Genomic DNA, 19,723 nt, shown 5'->3' with positions numbered 1-19,723 from the left:
GCGCTCCAGGTTTGGTGCACAGAGCCATGAGACCAATTGGGCAAAACTGCAAAACCACTGCAGGGGAGCGGGGCCCGTGCTCAGCCTCGCGGGCAGGACCTGCCCTCGTTGGGGAGATTTAACGGGAGCGTTTGCTATAAATAAATAGCACTAATCCTCCGTGCCAGGGAGCGTGGCGCAGGCAGCGCCGGCCCCAGGGCACCCGCACGTGAGGGATGAACCAGGTGCCCTTCTCCTCCCCAGGTACCCCCGGGGTTAAACAGTCCTAAAGCACTGTGTCCCGCTTTACCCTGCGGCCCCTCTGCTATTGCTGCAGCCCTGGGAAGTGCAGGGCAAGGGGGTCCCACTGTGCCCCCATGAGGAGCAGAGACCCCCAAGCACAACAGCCCCAGAACAGCACCCATGGGTGCAGCCAGAGCCATTGTGCTGCCAGGCTCAGCCCCTCTCTGGGGCTACACTTCCACACCAGCTGCTTCATGGGCTCATCCCTAGGTCTCAGAGGGGATCCCGCCCCTCTGCTGCACCCTGCGAGACCCCCCTGCATCCTGCATCCATCCATCACTTGGCAAGTGGGAACTCATCTCCATTCCCCTCCACCCGCCCCCCCAGTCCCACTGCAGGAACCCCCCTCACTGCACAGACCCACCTCATCATAGAGAAACTGGCTTTTATTATTCTTAATGAGGAATGTCAGCAGGTGCTGGGGGGAGCCCTGCAGAGCTCAGCCCCGTGGCCCAGCCCCCCCACCAGAGATCCCCCAAACCAGCCTCTCAGCTGTTTGACTCCTTAAAAGAGAAGATCTGCCCCCAAAGCAGCTTTGTGGGGCCCAGGCCCAAGGGTGTGAGCTCGCAGCACCCCTCTGGCTTCTTGTGCCTTCTTCTAATACAAAAGTCAAGAGGAAATGGAACCATAAAAGCAAACAGGGACCAAACCTGCCCTGGCTTAAAAAAAGGCAGTAACTCCCATGCATGTGTTAAAAAGAGAAAGGGCAGGGGCTCAGGTACAAGGGAGGAGGCAGCCAGGCCCACAGGGGAACCTGCTGCACACTCCTGCTTCCACCTCAGAAAGGTGGTGGAAGGATGCTGACAGCCACGCACGTGCCTGTGTGCACTGCAGTCCCTCCACACACACACCCTGCCCTGAGAGGGCAGCTCTTTATGCCCCAGGGAAAGAGAAGTTGTCTTCCTCCTGGGGCTTGCGGATCCAGCTGCCGTAGCCCAGCTCCTCCAGCGTGCTGAAGAAGCTCTGCTTGGCCTCCTGGTACGCCCTGGCTGCCTCCTTAGCATCTGAGTACACCGAGAGGCATTGCAGGTCCCTGCGGTTGGTCTTGGCACACAACTGCTGGAACAGGGCGAACACTTCCCTCTTGGACACGCGAGACACCTCCAGCTTGGGGCTGAGAAGGAAGACAAAGGCAGCAATGAAGGATGTGCCCCTCGGAAGAGCAAAGAGGAGCAGGGAGCTTGGGGTAAAGCCCTCCATGAGCTGCTGCAAGGTGTCCTGTCTCAGCAGGGCTCTGCTGCTTCCAGCCCTCCCCACCCAGAAGGTGCTGGTACCAGCACGGGGTGCACCCACAGCTTCAGAGCTGCCCCTTTCCCCCACCTGAAGAGCAGCATCAGGAACAGCTCCCTCTTACCCATCGACTTTCCCTTTGGTGCCATCCAGGACTTCGACTTCACTCTCATCAGCCAGGCACCAGTTCACTGAGGACTCCTTCGTCTTGCCCGTCTGCCGTGTGGAGTCATATACACTCACCCGCCCGACCTGCACCACAGGCAAGAAGGGGCCTCAGCACCAATCCTGCTGCACCAGCTCGCTGGGAACAGGGGACCCGGGTCTCCTTTTCCCCCAGAGCAAGTGATTGCCATGACAAAGGGGGCAGGTTTCAAGACATCAACCCCCGGAGCCTCCCTGGAGAGCTGCTGAAGGAGACCCACTCAGGGAGGCCCCATGAGCAGAGATGGACATGGGGATGGAGAGATGAAGAAGTGCCAAGGCCACAGTACCTCCGGATGGTTGATGTGATATGGAGCCTGGAGCTTGCCTTGCAGCACGCTCCCATCTCTGGCCACGCGGCAGCAGATCGCACGTGTTAAGTGACCCTGACTGTACAAGTAACCTGTGGAGGGACAGACACACAGGCATGAGGAAGCAGGGCCAGCACAGGCGAAGCCCCAAGAGCCACAGAGCTGCTCAGGAGCTCCAGAAAGCTCAGAGCCACGTGGCTCAGGGACGTGTCCCCTGGATGTGTAAGAGGAAGGTTTCAAGCCTGCAATATTTTTCACCCAAGACACAAACAGGCAGTTTCTGTCTCACCCTCCCAGATCACATGTGCCTGCTGAAAACAAAGAACCTTGGAGAAAAACCCACTCCACCCACAGCAGACAAGGCAAAAACTCCCTTTTCCACTTGCAAACAGCACAGCTCTGCCAAGAACAACGTTTCAGCCCCTTACTCCTCCAGCCTCCACAACGAAGCTTTCTCATCTCTTGGGGAAGGGAGGTTCCTTGTTGCTGCAACCCAGCTCTATGGGGCAGGGCAGCACATCCAGCCCAGGCCAGGAAGGATGGTGGGTCTCCTACCAAGTGTAACAGAGCTGAGATAAACTGGTTCCAGGAAGTGTGACAGCAAAGCCCCCTGCAAGCCCAGCACATTCCAGCGTAGGATCTTGTCACTGCAGGACATGGTGCGTAAGCGCTCCCCATGCTGAATCCCATCCCACGTGGGCACAATGTCACTGGACTCCACAGGAATGGTCCCTTCCCCTGCGCAAGAGAGGAAGAGTCAGGTACCCAATAACCCAAAGCCCAGCAGCAACCTCACCAGAATCTCTCCTGCGTGCGCAGGCACAGGGTGACCTCCGGAGTCACTCTGTCCCCAGCTCCAAGGAATGTGCTTAGAATATCCCATTGGAAAAATGGAACCCATGTACTGAGGCCAGAGGAGTCAGTTTTAACGTTGCTGCAGCAGAATGAATTAGTGCTTGAAAGGGAAGGCAGAGACATCCAAGCTTAGCAGCAAACATCAGCTCTCACTAGTGTGGCAGGCTAAGTGCCTGAGATGGGAAGGAGCAGGGACTCTCTCTAATGCTCCCACCCCTTTCCCCCACCTCCTTTGATTCCTGAGTGCTTCAAATCTCACAACAGCACCACAAAGTGAGGGGTAAGGAAGCTTTGGAGCTCCAGGAAGAGGACTTGGAGCCATCTCAAATGAGGGGAGTGAATGCACTCACCATTCTCCACCTTGGTCCGCAACTTGCCCTGTTTGGGGTTCTCAAAGAGGGGCTGATGCTGAGCCTGCCCCATGACGCTTGCCTGATCACTGCAGGACTTATCAAAGAGAGCCCCATCTCCACAAGGTGCTGTGCTAGAAAACAAATGCTCCCCAAGTTAGTACCGACCCTCAGAGAACAGCCAGGGCCAAGGGGGAGCCAGTGCCACTGAGAGCGGTGCCCTGCACAGCCCCACACAAACCTGATGTACAGGTGGAAGGTAACACCGCACTTGACCTTGAGCCTCTTCCCTCCTGCTGGCTCAAAAATGCTCTCTTCTGCAGAGGAAGGATCAGAGGGGTTGTACTTCATCAGCTCACTATAGAGAAACCTGAGAGGAACAAGTTCACATCAGGAGGCTGCTCTGCTCCCTCAGACAAGGAATGCTTCAGTCCCACCACTGCCTGTGCCCAGGACAGGAGGATCCCAAACTCTGCCTCTGTTGCACCAAGCTGCCTGATCCTGCTGCATGGGAGAGCAAAAACCTGGACCTGTGGCCAAGAATACCTGGAAGTCAAGAAAGTTTCTGCTGCTACAGAAAAAGTGCAAAAAGAAGCATCTTTCCTGATATGCAGAGGCCACACCAGACAATGAGCACTGGCAGGAGAGGGGAAAGAGCCTGCCTGGCTGCTGACTGCATGCATCTGAGCTGAGAGTGAAGAAGGCTTCAAGGTTGTTAACCCAGCACCTTTAGTCAGCACCACGTCTGCACTAGCAGCAAACAGCCCTGAGGGCAGCTCAACACAGGAGATATTATTAACACAGCCCATGATCTCTTTACAATGACAGGGCCTTTTGTGGCTGCTGCTGTCCAGGGACAGGCAAAAACCTTGAGGTTTCCAATGCAGCATCAAGGACTAAGGAAAAACTGCAGCTTCCCAGCGGCTACAGCAGAGCCTGGGCAGGGCCTTGCTTTGCAAGGAGAGAGGGAGCTCACTCTTGGATGTGTGGGCTCTGCTGTGCCACAGCAGCCACGACTGTCAAGATGAAAAGCTGAGACAGACAGGAAGTGAGAATGGCATCCTCCGACTTCCCACCTTCCCAGGGACCTGCTCTCAACACCTTCCAGTGCTGAAGAACGCAGAGCATGGTAGCAGGCGGCAAAGGCTTTAGGAAAGCAGCTGGGTTTGCTTGTCATAACGGGGAGAGCAGACATTGCCAAGGCAGGTCCAACTCCAGCTCCCCTGAGTTTAAGAAGTGCCATATGGAATTGTTTAGAAAAGAGAGCAGTACTGCAGTTTAGTTGGGAAACCCCTTCCCAAGCGATGAAAAGGGATTTCTTTTATCCACACAAACACATTTGGAATGTTCTCCTGCAGCCTTTGGCACGCAGAGCCAGGGAGGCCAGAGGAGGACCTGGCCTCCAGACTCCCAGGCACCTTGGCTCAGGCAGAGCTGGGCTCACACGTCGTGCGCCAGCCAAGCAGCCTCTGCAAGCTGCTTTATTTTAGGTACATCAGATGCAGCCCTTGGACTCTTGGCAACTCTCCAGTTTGGTGCTAATTTGGGCACCATTCAGGCATGGCCCCTTCTTATCAGAAATAACTTCCCTCTATTTAGCACCACATGGATAAACAGTAGTGCTTGAGGATCCCAGCCTCTCCCAACACAGCTCCATCCCTCTAGGATGGGTCCAGCACCTCCTGGCGGGTGCTTCTCCTGCAGCTTTCCCCTTCTCTCACCTCACAAAGCCTCTTCGAGAGATGATTTCTGCGTGGCAGTCGTTCACTGTCTCCCCCTTCAGGCTCAGCTCCTCGCCCTTCACACACCGGTTACCTGAAACACAGTCCAGAATCAGGCAAGGGGCAAAGTCAACACCAGCTCCGCAGGAAGAGGGAGGCATTCAAGTTGCTTCAGGTTTTACTTCTTTGGGCTCCTGAGCAGCAGCAGCATCCCCTGCCTATGAAATCATTATCCTGATCCAAGCAGTGAGGAAAACAAAGGGAAAAAGATACTACTTTAGGGACAACGGAGACAAACTGCCCAAGGTTTAGGGGCAGTGGCCCTTACCAAGTGGTTTCCAGCCCACCACTCTGGGTGGACGTGTGGCAGCTCACTAGGAAGGGAGCTGAGGTCAATGCAACAGAGAGGAGTTGTACAGCATGAGGAACCTGTGCTCTGATGCACAGAGCAGCAGCTGGAGCAGGGATGAAGAGCAGCAGAGCTGCAGGCACCCCCGCATTGCTCTCACTGTGCCCACAGCACTTGTGCCACCACGTGAGCCCTGTGAACGTTTCCTGCTCTCCCTGAGGAAGCCCTCAGCAACAGCCATTCCCAGACAGTGAACCTAGCAGGGAAGTGAGAGCTCAGCTTATGCTGGAAGAACCTGTCCCTACCTGTCCCGATGCTGACCACCACTCCCAGGCCCTTGTTCCCTTTCCGCATGATGATGGCAGCCAGGATCTTCCTCCCGAGCAGGCTGTGCTGGATGCGTGCAGTGAGGCTGTTGAAGCGCTGGTGGCTCAGCATAGCCAGCTGATCATGGAGGGTGCTGCCACTCACAGGGAGCTGGAACAGGGGCACAAGAGCAGGGTTGCTAAGAGCTCATGGAATAGAACAGCTCAAGAAGTTACTAACGTGGAGCAGCAGGAATACAGAAAACAGGAGCTACAGGCAGCGCAACTGGGGTTGAGTGCATGGACAGTAGAATGTCCAGGGGTGGGTGGAGTTCTTTTAGGTATAGAGGGGAGCTACGAGGATGATCAGGGGCTGTAACTGTAGTGATAGGACAGGAGTGATGAGTTCAAACTGAAATAGGGGAGATTTAGGTTGGAGATAAGGCAGAAGTCCTTCCCTGTGAGGGCAGTGGCGAACTGGAATGGGTTGAATGGAGATGCTGTGGCTGCCCCATCCCTGTCAGTGTTCAAGGCCAGGTTGAACACAGGGGCTTGAAGCAACCTGCTCCAGTGGAAGGGGTCCCTGCCCGTGGCAGGGGGTTGAAACTGGGTGATATTTAAGGTCCTTTCCAACCCATTCTATGATTCTATTTCTGGGAAAGCCTTGTCCAACACTTGGAGCCCTGCTTTGAGCACCATCACTGAGCGCCAGCAGCAAGCTGTCCTCCTGGCAGCGAGTGACAAGGTCTGAGGAATGGCCTCCTGAGACTGCCAGGGGAAACCCCCAGCACAAAGGAACAAGACCTATCTTGTCTGTTCCCAGAGCCTCAGCCAAGGAAATCTGGTACTGGCTTTGAAGGAATTCCTTCTGTCCCCGCCGTGAGGAGGCTGCAGAGTCCCTCCCATTGCAGCCAAGCTCTTGCCTCCTCTGGCACTGCTGAGTGACAAATCCTCCCTGATGGCTTCTCTATTTTAGAGGCACAGCTGCCGTGCTCAGCTGTGCAGCCTGGCACATGGCTCTGAAGAGCTCACACAACCCGGATCTAAAGCAGCACAGGTTTAGAACAGCCATTCCCAACATAGCCAGAGCTTTGCTCTTCTCTACTCCTGAGGTTTTGAGCTGACACAGATTTTAATGCAGAACAAAGGAATCTGGAAAGAGAGGGGGGGAAGTCACAGAATTCAAGAGGAGCTGCTTCTCTTCCACCAAAGGAACACGTTTCAGGAGCTTGTGGAAGAAGCTGATGATAATTCAGCCCTAAAGCAGAGGCCAGCAGGAGGGAGGAGCACGTCTGTGCCCTGAGGAAAAGCCTAACCCACTTCAGGGAAGGCACCTTCTGAGAACAAAGGCCTCACAGTTGATTTTGGAGGCATTTTTCTGCTAGACTGAAAGCACAGGACAAGCAGGGATACAAAAGCAGCCCCAGCTTTGGAGGGAGAGGATTTACCTCAGGGATGTTCATCCCTTCCATGCACTCAATCTTCTCAGTCTCGCCAATGAGGACTCTGAGGGCTGCATCCGCTGCCTCCTGCTTGCCCTGCTTTTTGCTGTGAGCAGTTACAGCTGGGAACCAGCGGCCTCCAACCTTTGCCTGATACACAAACCTGTAACGAGAGCAGCAGAGCTCTGACAAAGCAAGAAACCCCCAGGTTTCAGACTGGCTTTTAAGCAGAGGGGAGTGGAGGCAGCTCATGCACCCAGAGGCAGCAGCTCAGCCTGGCGCCAGCTCAAACTGCACCAGGAATTCTGCCTGGACCAAAGGAACAGTGCAAAACCTCCTCCTGGGCAGCTGCAGTGACTTACTTGGGGTCATGGGGAGGTCCTGACTGGTCAATGAGCTTGAACTCTGCAGCGAAGCCATTGGAGCGGGCGTATTCCAGCAGACCACTGACAGGGTTGACATTAAGGTATTTGATGAGCTCCCCAACACCCTTTGTTTTTGCCACCTTGGATTCATCTGGAGCGGGAATCCATGGTGCAGAGCTGTGCATGGGCTGGTCACCTTGGGGCTTCACCGCAGGCTAGAGCAGAGTTAGGAGAAGGCTGTCAAATACTGAGCAGCTGGAACCACCACAGGCCAAGAGCAGCAACAAACCTCTGCTAGAGCCAGCACGTGGCCTTGGGGGGTGAAACCCAGGGGAAGATGAAATAAAGGAAGGGGGGACCCGATCCAAACCACTTGGCTCTTCTAAAGAAGCTCTTCATACCTGTTCAGGCAAGACATGGGGGACAGACTCTCCAGAAAGAATCTTCACAGCAACTTCTGCTGCCATTTGCTTTGCTCCCTTCTTGCTGTTTCCTACCACAGCAGGGAAAATTTGGTCACCCATTTTCACACAGTAGCTGAACCTGACAGGACATTATAGCATATGAGAAGGATATAAGCAGAGGTGTCTCCATCTGGTTAATATCCAATTCTCTCCGTTCAAGTTAAGTCCTTTTGCATTATCTCCAATTGACATCTACCATAACGGCCCTAAACATGCCCAGGAGAGCAGTACCAGGTAGGGTACAGGCCTGGAACCTGTTCCTGCTCTGGCAGATGAAACAACATTCTTTCTCTGAGAAAGGCTGGCGGGTTTGGTCTCTTTCTGGAGGCAGATGTTTGGAGGAGCCATGCCCAAATTCCTGGGATCGGAGCAGCATTCAGGCAGGTCAGTGATGAGGCCGGGAACATGGGGAGTGTGCTGAAGAGGAAGGATATGAAAGACATGTCCCCAAAGCTGACACCCATCTGCCATACCTGGGATCGTGAGGTGGCCCTTCCTGAGAGAGCAGCTGGAATTCAATCGTGTTCCCCGATTTCTGCCCATACTCCATCAATACGCTGATGGGATGCTTCCCAGGGAGCAGGCTGAGGGGAGCTGCTGCAGGTGAGGGCTCTGGCTCCAGAGGCAAAGTCTACAGCAAGAAGAGGGGAGGAAACCAGTTGCAGCCTAACCACAGCTTGAGCAGCCTCCCAAGGAAAGCAGACAAGACTCACCAGAGGTTCGGAGCTCTCAGAGGGAAAGGGCTCTTCACATTTAATTCCCCCCTGTCTTCCATTCTCTGCTTCACTCATCAGGACCTTCATAGCATTGGCTGCTGCCTCCTGCTTAGCCAGTTTCTTGCTCCCTGCTTCTGCTGGTGGGAAGCGACGCCCATTGATCACTGCCTGGAACTTAAACCTTGGAAAGAGAACCCCAAAGAAGTAAATTCAGAGGCAGAGGTATCTTCTCAGAGCAAGCACAGCTGCTCTTGGGACTCAGGTGAGAAGGAACAGCTACTCCTGGCTGGGAGAGCAAACCCACACTGCCACATGCAGAACACACAAATACCAAGAGTGTCCCAACAGCTCTGCCTCATTCCATGGCACTTCCAGAGCTGCTCAGGACAGAGGAGCAGCTCCAGCTCTTGCTCTGAAAGAACAGACTGCATTGCCTTGTTCCCAAGCCGCAGGAACACATCATGGCTCTATGCAGAGCAGTTGCGTCTCCTGCACAGAGATGAAGAAAGCTTAAAAGCAGCCTGTGCTGTTCCATCTGTACCTGGTCATGCGGGGTCACTCATTCCTCTGGCAGCGTCCCTGCCTATCCAGTGCATTCCCAGCATCTCAGGGAGGTGCTGCCTCACATAAACCTCTTGCCTTTGCTGTTCCCTCTCTGTTCCCTGTGGAGTCTAACACAGGCAGCTTCACTCCTGCCCTCCAGCCCAACACAGAGGAAACCTGCTTCCAAGGGTCAAACTATATGTGGAGAGGGGTTATGGGGTTGAAGCCGTTCAGCTCCCTCCTTCCCAACAAAAACGGGACTTCATCTTTAGAAATGAGGCCAATTTTCCTGTCTAGCGGATCCATTGACATGTTCCCATGTGGCACATCCAGAGCTTTTTACCAGCTCAGCAGTGCTCAGGAACAGCCAAGGTTTCACATGGGGAAGCAGGGCTCCAGGGGCTGACCTGTGTCATGCTACGTGCTCTGCTCAGAGGCCACTCTGACCCCAGAAACAGCCAGAGTGGCTTCACCCCATCCAAGCCAAGAGAGCTGCACCCAAGCACTTTGTTCCGGGTTCCCTTTCCACCAATTTCAGGGGGGGAGCATCCAGAGAGGTAGCTCAGAAATACCGGTTTCCCCCTATGCAATCCAAATGAAAACCAAGTGATCCAATCAGATGGGACCTGAAGAGATGAATCCCACTTTCACTGCTCAGAATGAGGGGCAGGGCTGTCAAAACTGGACTAACCAGGACTACATTTTAGCCTTGGTTTTTGGGGAGGTTGGCCTGTTTTTTTTAAGCTGCTGCAAGGAATCTAGGCTAATCCTTGTGAAACAAGCATTAAGGAGCAGGGGCTTGGATACAAAGGTGAGGGGCTGAAGTTAGTGGAAGAGCATTTTAAGCAAGAAGACAGCTCAGGAAAGGGAGGGAATGTTCTCACCGTGGCTCATGAGAGGGTCCACTCTGCTCCAGCATGGCAAACTCACAGTGCTGATAGGTGTACTGGGAATACTCAGTAAGGCCACTCACTGGGTTCTTCTCCTGACAAGCCAGCAGCTTCTCCACAGGTGTACAAGGTAAAGCAGCTTCAAACTGGGCGGTGTAACTGGGGGAAGCTGGGGAACTCATGATGGCTTCTGCCTCCTCAGGCTGCTTGTTGATGGAGTTCAGGTTATCTGGGATATCATCTGTGGCCCACTTCCCGTTCTCAGAGTTATCATAGTGACTCAAACTGGAGAACTCAGGCTTTGTGTCCTCAGGCACGGCTGCTTCCGTGTCACTGCCCTCACTGTGCTCAGCATGCCCCAAAGGCTGCTGTCCGTTCTCTGCCCCTTCTCCTCCTGCCATGCTCACTGCTGGGGAAGCTGCTGTCACCTCCTGGGGGCCAGGAGGAACAGAGGAAGGTGGAAACCCCAGCTCAGGTTTGGGCTCTGCCTTCTGCATCACTGCACTGGCCTTCAGCCTCATCTGCATCCGCTCGCGCTTCCTGTCTGTCAGGGACCACCTCGGGGGGGTCGTGTTCTGCTTGTGGACATCCCCCAGCTTCTCCAGGGCGCTGAGGAAGGCGTTGACATCCTTGGCCCTCGAGAAGCCGATGTTTTTGGCCAGGTTGAGTGCTGTGCTTTCTGCCACGCTGAACAAGTAGTTACAAATCTTGTCCTTGGTCTCAGCCATCGTGGGGTCAGCGTCTCCTGAAGCAGCTGTGCTCTTCTCTCCTCTGCTCTCTCCAGCTGAAGCTGGGCGACCACTGCTGTGCTCAGTGGGGCTCCTCTGCCTCCCTGCGCTGGGGCTGCTGATGATCCACAGAGGTGGCGTCTCCCCTCCCTTGTGCAACTTGCCTTCTCTGAAGAGTTTATACAGAACACGGTTGACCTCTTTCTTCTGAACTCGAAGCTTCCGCGCCAGCTCATGAACTGTGCGAGCCTCTCCCTCCCCGAGCTGCCTGAAAAGAGTCAGGATTTCCCGTTCACAGTCTTGGCCAGCAAGAGAGAGCCTCTGGAAATTGAGCCTGATGCTGTCAGAGCCTCTCTCCGCGTTGCTCTGATGGTGGTACTGAGGAGGGCAACGCTGTGGGGAGGGCTTTGCCCAAGGATGCTCACTGGAGGACCGATCGCACCCTGCTCTGCTCCAGCGGAGCTGCCATCTCTCTGCTGGAGCCGGTGCTGCAGCTCGCGCGCCTCTGATATCCCAGGATCCCTGAAGGGAACGGAGCTCAGTGCCCTGCTCCGTCAGGAGCTGCTGCTGCAGAAATGCTCCCTGGTTCCTTCCTGGGGTACGAGGGCGGTTGAGGAAACCTTGGGTAGTGCTGGGCCAGTTCTGCCTCGACCAGGGCACACACGAGCCTCTGCCCTGAGCAGTGCCTCTGCTCATAGCGCAGTGCTGGGACCCGCGTGCGGCCCCGGCGGCTGCTGCGCCAGGGCAAGGGGAGCTCTGCTTCGCTCTGTGCCCTCCGTCCAGAGCAGGCACCTGCTGGGGGGAACGCAGGAACTGAGCCCATGTTCCAGACCCACGCCTGGAACAGCTTCCTGCCACCAAAGCGGCTTCCCCTCGCAAAGCTTTCCCGTTTAAACCCAAAGAGCACCTCAGCGCCTGCCCAGCACAGGAGCCAACAGCGAAGCTCAGCCCAGGCCCAGCTGTAAACCACCTCTTTGATCCCCTTGCACCGGCGCTCAGGGGTGCTTGGTCTGGTCATGATGCATCCCCCAAACACAAGGGAGCTTCACTCCTCTGCCCTGAGGGGCAGAGGGATCCCAGCCTCACTTTGCAATCAGAGCAGTGGGGGCAAGAGAAGGTGAAGTAGCTCCTGTTGTCACACAGGACAGAGCTGCACCAGGTGGGCAACAGCTTGCAGTGCCCTCTTTTAGGAACCTCTCTTCACAAGCATGGTTTTCCCGATGGACGCCACCTCAGCGCTTCCACCGCCACCGAACGCACCCCGAGACCACTCACGTTTCATCAACAAACTCACGAACAGCCTCCAATAGCACCCAGCCCCTGAACCAGCTCTGTATGCGGAGCCTGGGGGGCTCTGTGCAGAGAGGGGGGATCCCTTTCCCAGCTCCTTCCTCTGGAAACTCCTTTGGCCCCGAGGCAGAGGCAGCACCGAAGACCGGGGACTGCTCTACCTCCGCCTCATCCACGCACCAGATTCCCTGCTTTTAGAAGCAAACGGCCGGGCTAAACCCACCCCTGACCCGAGCGGCGGCGGCGCCGGGGGGCACCGCTGCTAGATGACTGCGACCTCCCTTTCGGTTTCTGTTCCCGGCCCGGCAGCGCCCGCCCCGCCCCACCGGAGCTCGCCGGGAGCGGCCGCGGCTCTGACCCGGCGGGAGCACAGAGAGCCTGGGGCCACCTCGCAGCCGCAGTCAGAGCCCGCGAGGCTCCTGGCGGGCCCTGCCTTCGGGAGCTGCCGCCGGGACGAGGCCCGCAGCCCCGAAGGCACCGGGAATACCGAGCAGCCGGTACCGGGCCAGCGCGCAGGGGAGGCCCCGCCTGGGCCCGGGGCTGCCGCACACGGACACAACGGGTCCCCGCGATGGAGGCGAGGCTGGCGGGACGCCCGCGGCCATGGGGGCGGCTCCGCCCCACACACGAGGCCCGCACCCGGTCCCGGTCCGGACCCCCAGCGCCCCCTTACCCCCTCCGCTGCCGCTGCTCCCGCCGCGGCCGGCGCAGACTGATGACGCAGCCGAGCGCCCCCTCCAAACCCCCGCGCCTGCGTAGCTCGCAGGGAGCCGCGCGGCCGCCATCTCGGTTGAGGGCAGAGCGCGGCGGCCATGTTAAGCGCGGGCACCGCGGGGCCGTGCCGGAGCCGCCGCGGACCGAGCGCGGGCCCCCCCCTCGCCCCGCCCCTGTTCTGTCCGGCGGCGGCCGCTCCCGCTGCCCCCCGGGCGCACAAAGCAGCGGCATCAGCCCCGCAGGGGCGCTGAGCCCGAGGGGGGATCGGGGTCCTCCATGGGCCTCGCCACGTGGGGCTCCTCCATACCCCCCCCGGCCCATGTGCCCCCCGTTTGACAGGGTGGGAGCTGGACTGGAGGAGGGAAGGCTCCTGAAGGGGAGCCCCCAGAGCAGCCCCAGAGCCTGAAGGGGCTGCAGGAAACCTGGAGAGGGGCTTTGGACACAGGCGTGTAGGGACAGGCCAAGGGGAACGGCTTTAACCTGCCAGAGGGGGGGCTGAGATGAGCTCTTAGGCAGAAGCTCTTCCCTGTGAGGGTGCTGAGGCGCTGGCACAGGGTGCCCAGAGAAACTGTGGCTGCCCCATCCCTGGCAGTGTTCAAGGCCAGGTTGGACACGGGGCGTGGAGCAAGCTGCTCCAGTGGAAGGGATCCCTGCCATGGCTTTAGATGAGCTTTAAGGTCCTGTCCAACACAGCCCATTCCATGATTCCCTGTGTGCCCTCCAACTGTGCTGGGGCTCTGTTGTCTCCTGCGGGTCCTCCCACCCCCCTGTGAGCCCCACATGGGCCCCATTATCCCCTGTGGGGCTCCACTCACCCCGATTTCAATACACGTTCAATTAACTCCAGAGCTGCCCCTTCCACCGAGACCCGACTCCCACCCCACCGTCTCCCAGTGTCCACCTCACTGAGCCCAAAGCCCTGGGTGTGATCCCTCCGTTCGTGTGGCCTCCAGGACAGATTGCTCCTGCCTGGGGCTTCGCTGCCTGTGTGCAGACACTCGTGTGTCAGGCACCAGCTGGCAACGGAAGCCGTGCACCACTCCCACCCCGCTCCCAGCCTCTGTCCCGCTGAGGGATGGATGCGGCTCCGTCTGCCCCTGCTTGCCCACGGTGAGCAGAGCACATGGGGACAAGCTCCTCAGAGCACCCTGCTCCCCACCAGCAGCTCTGCTTGGCCCAGAGTGATGCTGATGGTGGCTGCGTGTGCCTTCAGGTGGGGACCCTGCACCCACCACGGCTGGTTCCTTGCCTCCATGTGCAGGCATTCCCAAGGGAGGCACTGCAGGCACGCAGAGATGGTGTGTCAGGCCCCAGCGCTGCCAGGCTCGGGTGCTGCTCGTGCTCAGGGTGGGTTCTGGAGTCAGGGATTTGTGGTTTGCGTTTCCCAGTTTGATTTTGGTGTGTTTGGGGGATGTCATGGAGAGACTCCTTGTCCCCAGAAGGACCCCTCATACAGTCCGAAATGGTCACAGCTTCTTCCCTAAAGGGTTTGGAAGCACAACCCCCGTGCCGGGGCTGAGGCTGGTGAGGGTCAGGCGCTCCCCGTCCCCACGAGCAGTGCCTCCCACCCGCGCTGCTGAGGCAGGGATGACTCCGCAGCACACAGCGATCAGCTCCTCAATCTGTTCTCTTCTTCTCTCCCCCATTTAATTGCCTGGGATCACTTCTCAGCTTTAACCCTCCTCGGTGAGCATGATTCATCGTGGCTGCTGCTAAGGCAGAGCGGGGAGGTTACAGCGCTGCTCTGCGCTGCATTGCCACGATCCCCCCTGCCCATGGACCCAGCCGGGGGCATAGATCCTGTGGGGCTGCAACACCCGCAATGTGCCAGCAGCCACTTCATCGGTACGAGTTCATTCTCCTTTCCCCTGCTTTATGGAAAACTGGGCAGGCTCCAACCTGTTTCCATAGGAACGGGCTGGGAGAGCCGAGGGCTCTGACACAGCCACAGCGTCTGCATCCCGCTGGCAGCGCTTCCCAAGCCCGCGGCCACGGGAAGCCCGTTTGTGCTGGAGCTGAGGAGCTGCCGGCTGAGAACCGGCCCCAGCGTTATCCCTGCGGGGGCCGGGGGAAGGATGGGCAGGGCTGGGAGCAGCATCCCGGGATGCCGGGGCTCCCCCTGCTCCCCAGAGCAGAGGCTCCGCTTCCCCGGGCTGAGCAGAGGCTTCCCCGCGCGATGGCAGCATTCGCTCAACGTCCCTGGCGGGCGGGAGATGCCTCAGGTGTCTGCTTTGTTTCGCCTTCCCTCTTACGAAATGAAAGGAGAGGAAATGGATTGTGGCACAGCTCCCCCGCCCGATTCGCTGTTCAAATGCCAGTTCTCAGCTCAGGCCATTGTTCCGCCGAGGTTCGTCTCAAACTGCTTTATTAGACGCTGGAAAATAGCTCTTCCCTGCTCTCAGAGCCAGCCTATTCCTCCAAGGGAGATAAAAGCTGAGGGTTTGATTGCAAAGGGGACATTCTGTTACCCTTTTAAAGTACGTTGTGATTGAAGGCAGCCCTGGGAGCGGTGTATTCTTAGCCTTGCCGGTGCCCGCTCCCTTCCAGCCCAGGGGCAAGCTATGCTTTCAGGCTGCAGGAGGTTCAGTCAGGTCCTGGCCCTCCTGCAGTGCCCATCGAGCGCTCCGGGCTCTGCGTATGTGGAGCGAGGAATTGGGCTGAGGCAGTTCCCTTGTTCTCCCAGCGTTGCCCTGGTTTGTGCCTGGCTGCAGAGGCCCAGCGGGGAGCCGAGGTGGAAAACCTCCCTGGAAACCCTCCACAGCTCCAGCGCCTTCACTTGCCTTTAGAGGGGGAAAAGCCTTTCTTCTCTTCCAGCAGGTCTCTGTACAAGCACGGTGCAGGCAGCACACAGGAAATGCTGCCGCATCCCGATCCCGGGGCTTCTGTCTGGGCACCACAGGAAGGGGCTGCTTCCCACAAAGCTGCTTTTTACCCCCTCCTGCCCCCGAAGGGCTGGCTCCCGACTGGGGAAGAAGCAGAGCTGAGCAGGGCACTGCACAAGCTGTTTCTCTCTGCAAAGGAGTGAACCAGCCCCGGGGGCTGCCATGTCTGCGCTGCCGAGGTGTCAGCAGCGATTACTCATCTCCTTATGCAGAGCACAGGGGAAGGGGCGACTCTGCCACGGCTCCTGGCACCTCAATACATGTGATGCTCATCCCCTCGGGCATCAGTGCGCTCCAGGGCTGCTCCAGTGCCTTCACCCTTGGTTCCCACCGCGGCTGCCGGCTGGGGAAGCGCCTTTTATCCCCCCTGTCCCAAGAGGTACATTGGAAAGCAGGAGCAGGCGGCAGCGTGGCAGGGATGCTGCGTGAGCATCCTTCAACTCCTGGGTACCAAGGGGCTCGTCTGTTGTGGGTTTACAGCCACCACAGCATCTGCTTGGGGAGACCTACCCTGTGGTGGTCGTCTCTCCCCCAGCCCGGTGCCATCGCGGCCACAGGCTCCTCCAGCTTGGAGTGGGGCTGGGGGGGACCGGAGCAAGCTGTAGCCGGCGGCGGCTCCCCTTGGCGAGGTTCCAGCAGCGTCAGCCTCTCCCTCAGCGAGCTGTCATCTCCTGGGTGCTGGCCAAGGCATTGCTGCAGGGTGTCAGACGGGGACCCCAGACAGACCTCGAGCCACCCGGCACTGCTCAGAGCCTGTTCTTGGAGGGGGCCCAGTGGGAAGAGGGCTCCTGTGGCTGCTCTGCTTTAGCAGAGTCAATCAGGTTAATGAATGAAGCCTCCTCATGCCAGGATTCAAGGAGCTGCTGAATACGTGTCAGTCGACAGGGCATTAATCCTCTCCGCTGTGACCTTTACATCACCACCCAAGTCCAGGTTCTCCTCTTTGCCCTTTGCCATTGCCTTTCATATTTAATATTCAATCTGCTTTATCTGCAGGAAGCTTTACCACCCGCCCCACCTGGCTGGGAAAGGATCAGCCGCGGGGTAAAAGGCACCCAGGGCAGAGCTGCTGCTTGTCACCCACCAGCCTCCCGTTTGCACCCACATCACTTGGTCATGGCACGGGGGGGCTCTGCTGAACCCCATTGGTTTCCCCAAGGGGCTGGGGCTGCCTGGGGTGGGCAGCGCTGCTCTTCTCTTCCTGTCTCCTCTCCCTTTTCTCCTCTTACATCTCCTCTCTCCTCTCTCTCCTCTCCTCTCCTCTCCTCTCCTCTCCTCTCCTCTCTCCTCTCCTCTCCTCTCCTCTCCTTCTCTCTCCTCTCCTCTCCTCTCCTCTCCTCTCCTCTCCTCTCCTCTCCTCTCCTCTCTCTCCTCTCCTCTCCTCTCCTCTCTCTTGATTTATGTGCTGCTGAGCACAGGCTCTAATGTCTTCCTCACAGGGGAGAGCTTGGCACAGCCAGGGCTCCAAAGGGCTTCCTTGTGTGTAGCACTCCTTTGTGCCTCCCCCAGGCTCCCATTGCACCTCCTGCAGCACTTGTGCTTTATTCACTGCAGATCAGTTCTCTTCCACAGCCAGGCACTGATGGAGAGGTGATAGGCTGCTTTGAGGGAGCGATGGGTGGCACAGGAGATGCAGGTTGCGGCTCTCACGCCATGGAACTGCTTCTCCTGCACAGATTGTTTCCTCACCAACAGCACTTTCTAATCTCCAAGCAAGCAAGAAGCTGGAACGTTTCATATTCCGTTCATGGCTCCCCTGGAGGCAGCAGCAAGGAAAGAGATGGAGGAGGAGAAACCAGTGAGAAGCACCAGGTGGCCGCAGATCTCGCAGCCTAATGGGTTCCTCTGTAATTAGTACAAAACCTGTTGCTCTCAACCAACATCAAGTGCCAGGTTTGGAGCAAGCAGCATCCTGCCTGGCTCAGCGCCAGGCGGTTTGGCACGGTGCAGGGAGGAGCTGCGGGATGGAGCGGGGTGGATGGAGCCTCTTCTGTGCGTGGGAACTGAGACCACCTCCAGCTCCTCCGGCTGCTCTCTTAGAGAACCCCCTGCATCCTGCATTCAGCTCTGGGGAACAGCACAGGAGGGATGTGGAGCTGCTGGAGGCCGTGGAGCTGCTGAGGGCTGGAGCATCCCTGCCCTGGAGCCAGGCTGAGAGAGCTGGGCTGGGGCAGCCTGGAGAAGAGAAGGCTCCTTAAGGGGAGACCTTGGAGCAGCTCCGGTGCCTAAAGGGGCTCCAGGAAAACTGGAGAGGGGCTTTGGAGAAGCCTCAATCCCAAGCCATTGATAAAAGCACACAAAGACGAAGCGACTTTTGCCCGATCTCCATGGGCAGCATCATAAATGCCCCCGTGCATTAAGGCTTTGCTGAGCTAAGCCACTAATATTGGACATGATGCTCGAGGGCTTTAATCCCCGAGCAGAGTCCCCTGGGCTGCTGGAGGCATGTGGGGGATTTACAGGTATTAGTTTAACAGCAAAACAAGCCCAATTCATCACCATTCAACCACTGCCCATCCTGCTCTGCTGGCCATGGCTTAGCCAAGGGGTCCTGCCTGATGGCCCCTGTTATGCGGCCACATGAGCCTCAGCATCCCCACACACAGAGCAACACAAGGGGATGCTTCACCTTCACTGGGGTCTCCCTGAAGCAGTAGAAGGCCCAAAGTAACGCCTGGAGCATCCCCCACAGCCAGCCCCCGACCCCAGCAGAGCTCCCACATCAGAACAGAGGGCTCTGAAGCACTTGGAGGTGTATGGATATATCATATATTTGTGTGTGTAACTATACATAGATAGCTGCATACTTACACACCCGCACAGGTAAATATTTATAGATACTGACCTCTTCAGATTAAAGTCCAAGGCACTTTTTACAGTGAACAGGTTAAAGCCATAGTTTAAAACATGCCTGTTTCTGGGTACAGCTTGGGTTTATGGCAACGCTGTGGGAAAGGGACAGTCCCTGCTCCCTGCCCCTGGCTCAGGGGTCGGACCAGGAGGACGGGTGTAAGCCCCTGACCACAAAGACACACAAGCAGCTCCCACTGGGAAGGGCATCAGCACGTTGGGGATGCTGAGACCTCAGGGAGGGAAGAACACTTTGGGCAGAAGGAGGAGCAGAGCTGGGTGCTGAGAATCCCCGGCTGCGAGCACCCCCCGGGCACAGGGTGCTGGAGCCCCGCGGGGCTCCGAGGTGGCTCATCCCACTGGGAAATAGCTAATCCCATGGAGCAGCTTTTCCCATCCCCTGCACAAGCCCATCTTGGCCACCCCGAGCCTGCTGGGTGCCTTTGGGAGGGAGCCCAGGTGCTTGCAGCAGCATCTTCCCTGTGCTCAGGGATCCCCTTCATCCCCAGCAAACCTACCTGGTGCCGTCGCAGGCTGGGAGATGCTGTACCCAGTGGTACAGAGGGATGAGCACCTAAAGGTCCCCAGAGGCAGCAGGAGAGCCTCAGCTCTGCCCTCAGGGGGAACCAGCCCCTCTCCTCTGGCAGAGCTGGAAACCCCCAAGCTGGTCTCAAGCATCGCCCTCCTACAACCACCCCACAAGTGGAGGGGAACGTGTGGGGCAGGAACAGCCCAGGCAGCCACCAGCTCCTTTCTGCAAGAGGACTTCAGGGCTAGCAAGGAGCCACCAGAGCTCAGGGCACCATTGCTGCTGCGACTTTTCCCTGCTGGGTTGAACTGGGCTGGCAGGGTCAGGCCAGCATGATCATATCAGTGACAACAAGGAGAGCACCCAGGGATTGTGACTTGGGTTGGAGCAGCCACTGGGGGGGCTTCCTCTGGAATTGGTCCCATAGGCTGCCTGGTCCCGTTCCACGTGGGAGGACGGGAAGGAGCATCAGGGCTGCAAAGGAACAGATGTTGATCCAATGGGGATAAGGTCTGGCAGCTCAGGGGCTCGAGGTAAGGAAGAGATGCTCTCTGCGGTTGAGGAGTGGAGTCATGGAACCCCCAGCCTGGCTTGGGTTGAAGGGACCTTAAAGCTCATCTAAAGCCAAAAGGTGCGGGAGCCTGGCTGGAGGAGGGGAGCAGTGTGCCCCACACCAAGACAACCTCCATCCTATAGGGAAAGG

General features: G+C 57.7%; 1 protein-coding gene across 3 annotated transcripts; it reads right to left on the bottom strand.

Annotated features, from left to right (window-relative positions):
* Window positions 1-650: 650 nt before the first annotated feature.
* ADAR (adenosine deaminase RNA specific) lies at window positions 651-12,845 on the bottom strand. Of its 3 annotated transcripts, none has more exons than XM_062632280.1 (15): window positions 12,719-12,845; window positions 10,022-11,547; window positions 8,592-8,775; window positions 8,352-8,509; window positions 7,816-7,957; window positions 7,412-7,629; window positions 7,056-7,212; window positions 5,608-5,779; window positions 4,954-5,047; window positions 3,474-3,602; window positions 3,233-3,366; window positions 2,583-2,765; window positions 2,007-2,119; window positions 1,637-1,764; window positions 651-1,396 (listed from the first exon to the last, which is right to left on the bottom strand). In XM_062632280.1, the coding sequence occupies exons 2-15, from the start codon at window positions 11,449-11,451 to the stop codon at window positions 1,156-1,158; spliced, it is 3,483 nt and encodes a 1,160-aa protein (XP_062488264.1). In that variant the 5' UTR covers window positions 11,452-11,547; window positions 12,719-12,845; the 3' UTR covers window positions 651-1,155. The 3 variants fall into 3 exon arrangements, with proteins under 3 accessions (XP_062488264.1, XP_062488263.1, XP_062488265.1); XM_062632279.1 differs by having other exon boundaries at window positions 10,022-11,550; window positions 12,719-12,820; XM_062632281.1 differs by lacking the exon at window positions 12,719-12,845 and having other exon boundaries at window positions 8,352-8,494; window positions 8,583-8,775; window positions 10,022-11,645.
* Window positions 12,846-19,723: the final 6,878 nt, after the last annotated feature.

The sequence above is a fragment of the Pezoporus occidentalis genome, unplaced genomic scaffold (assembly GCF_034315485.1).
Source record: "Pezoporus occidentalis ecotype Australia unplaced genomic scaffold, CSIRO_AGI_Poc_V1 ctg389, whole genome shotgun sequence".
NCBI lineage: Eukaryota > Metazoa > Chordata > Aves > Psittaciformes > Psittacidae > Pezoporus > Pezoporus occidentalis.
The sequence above is the reverse complement of the archived record's forward strand: the minus strand, read 5'-3'. Positions and strand labels throughout refer to the sequence as shown.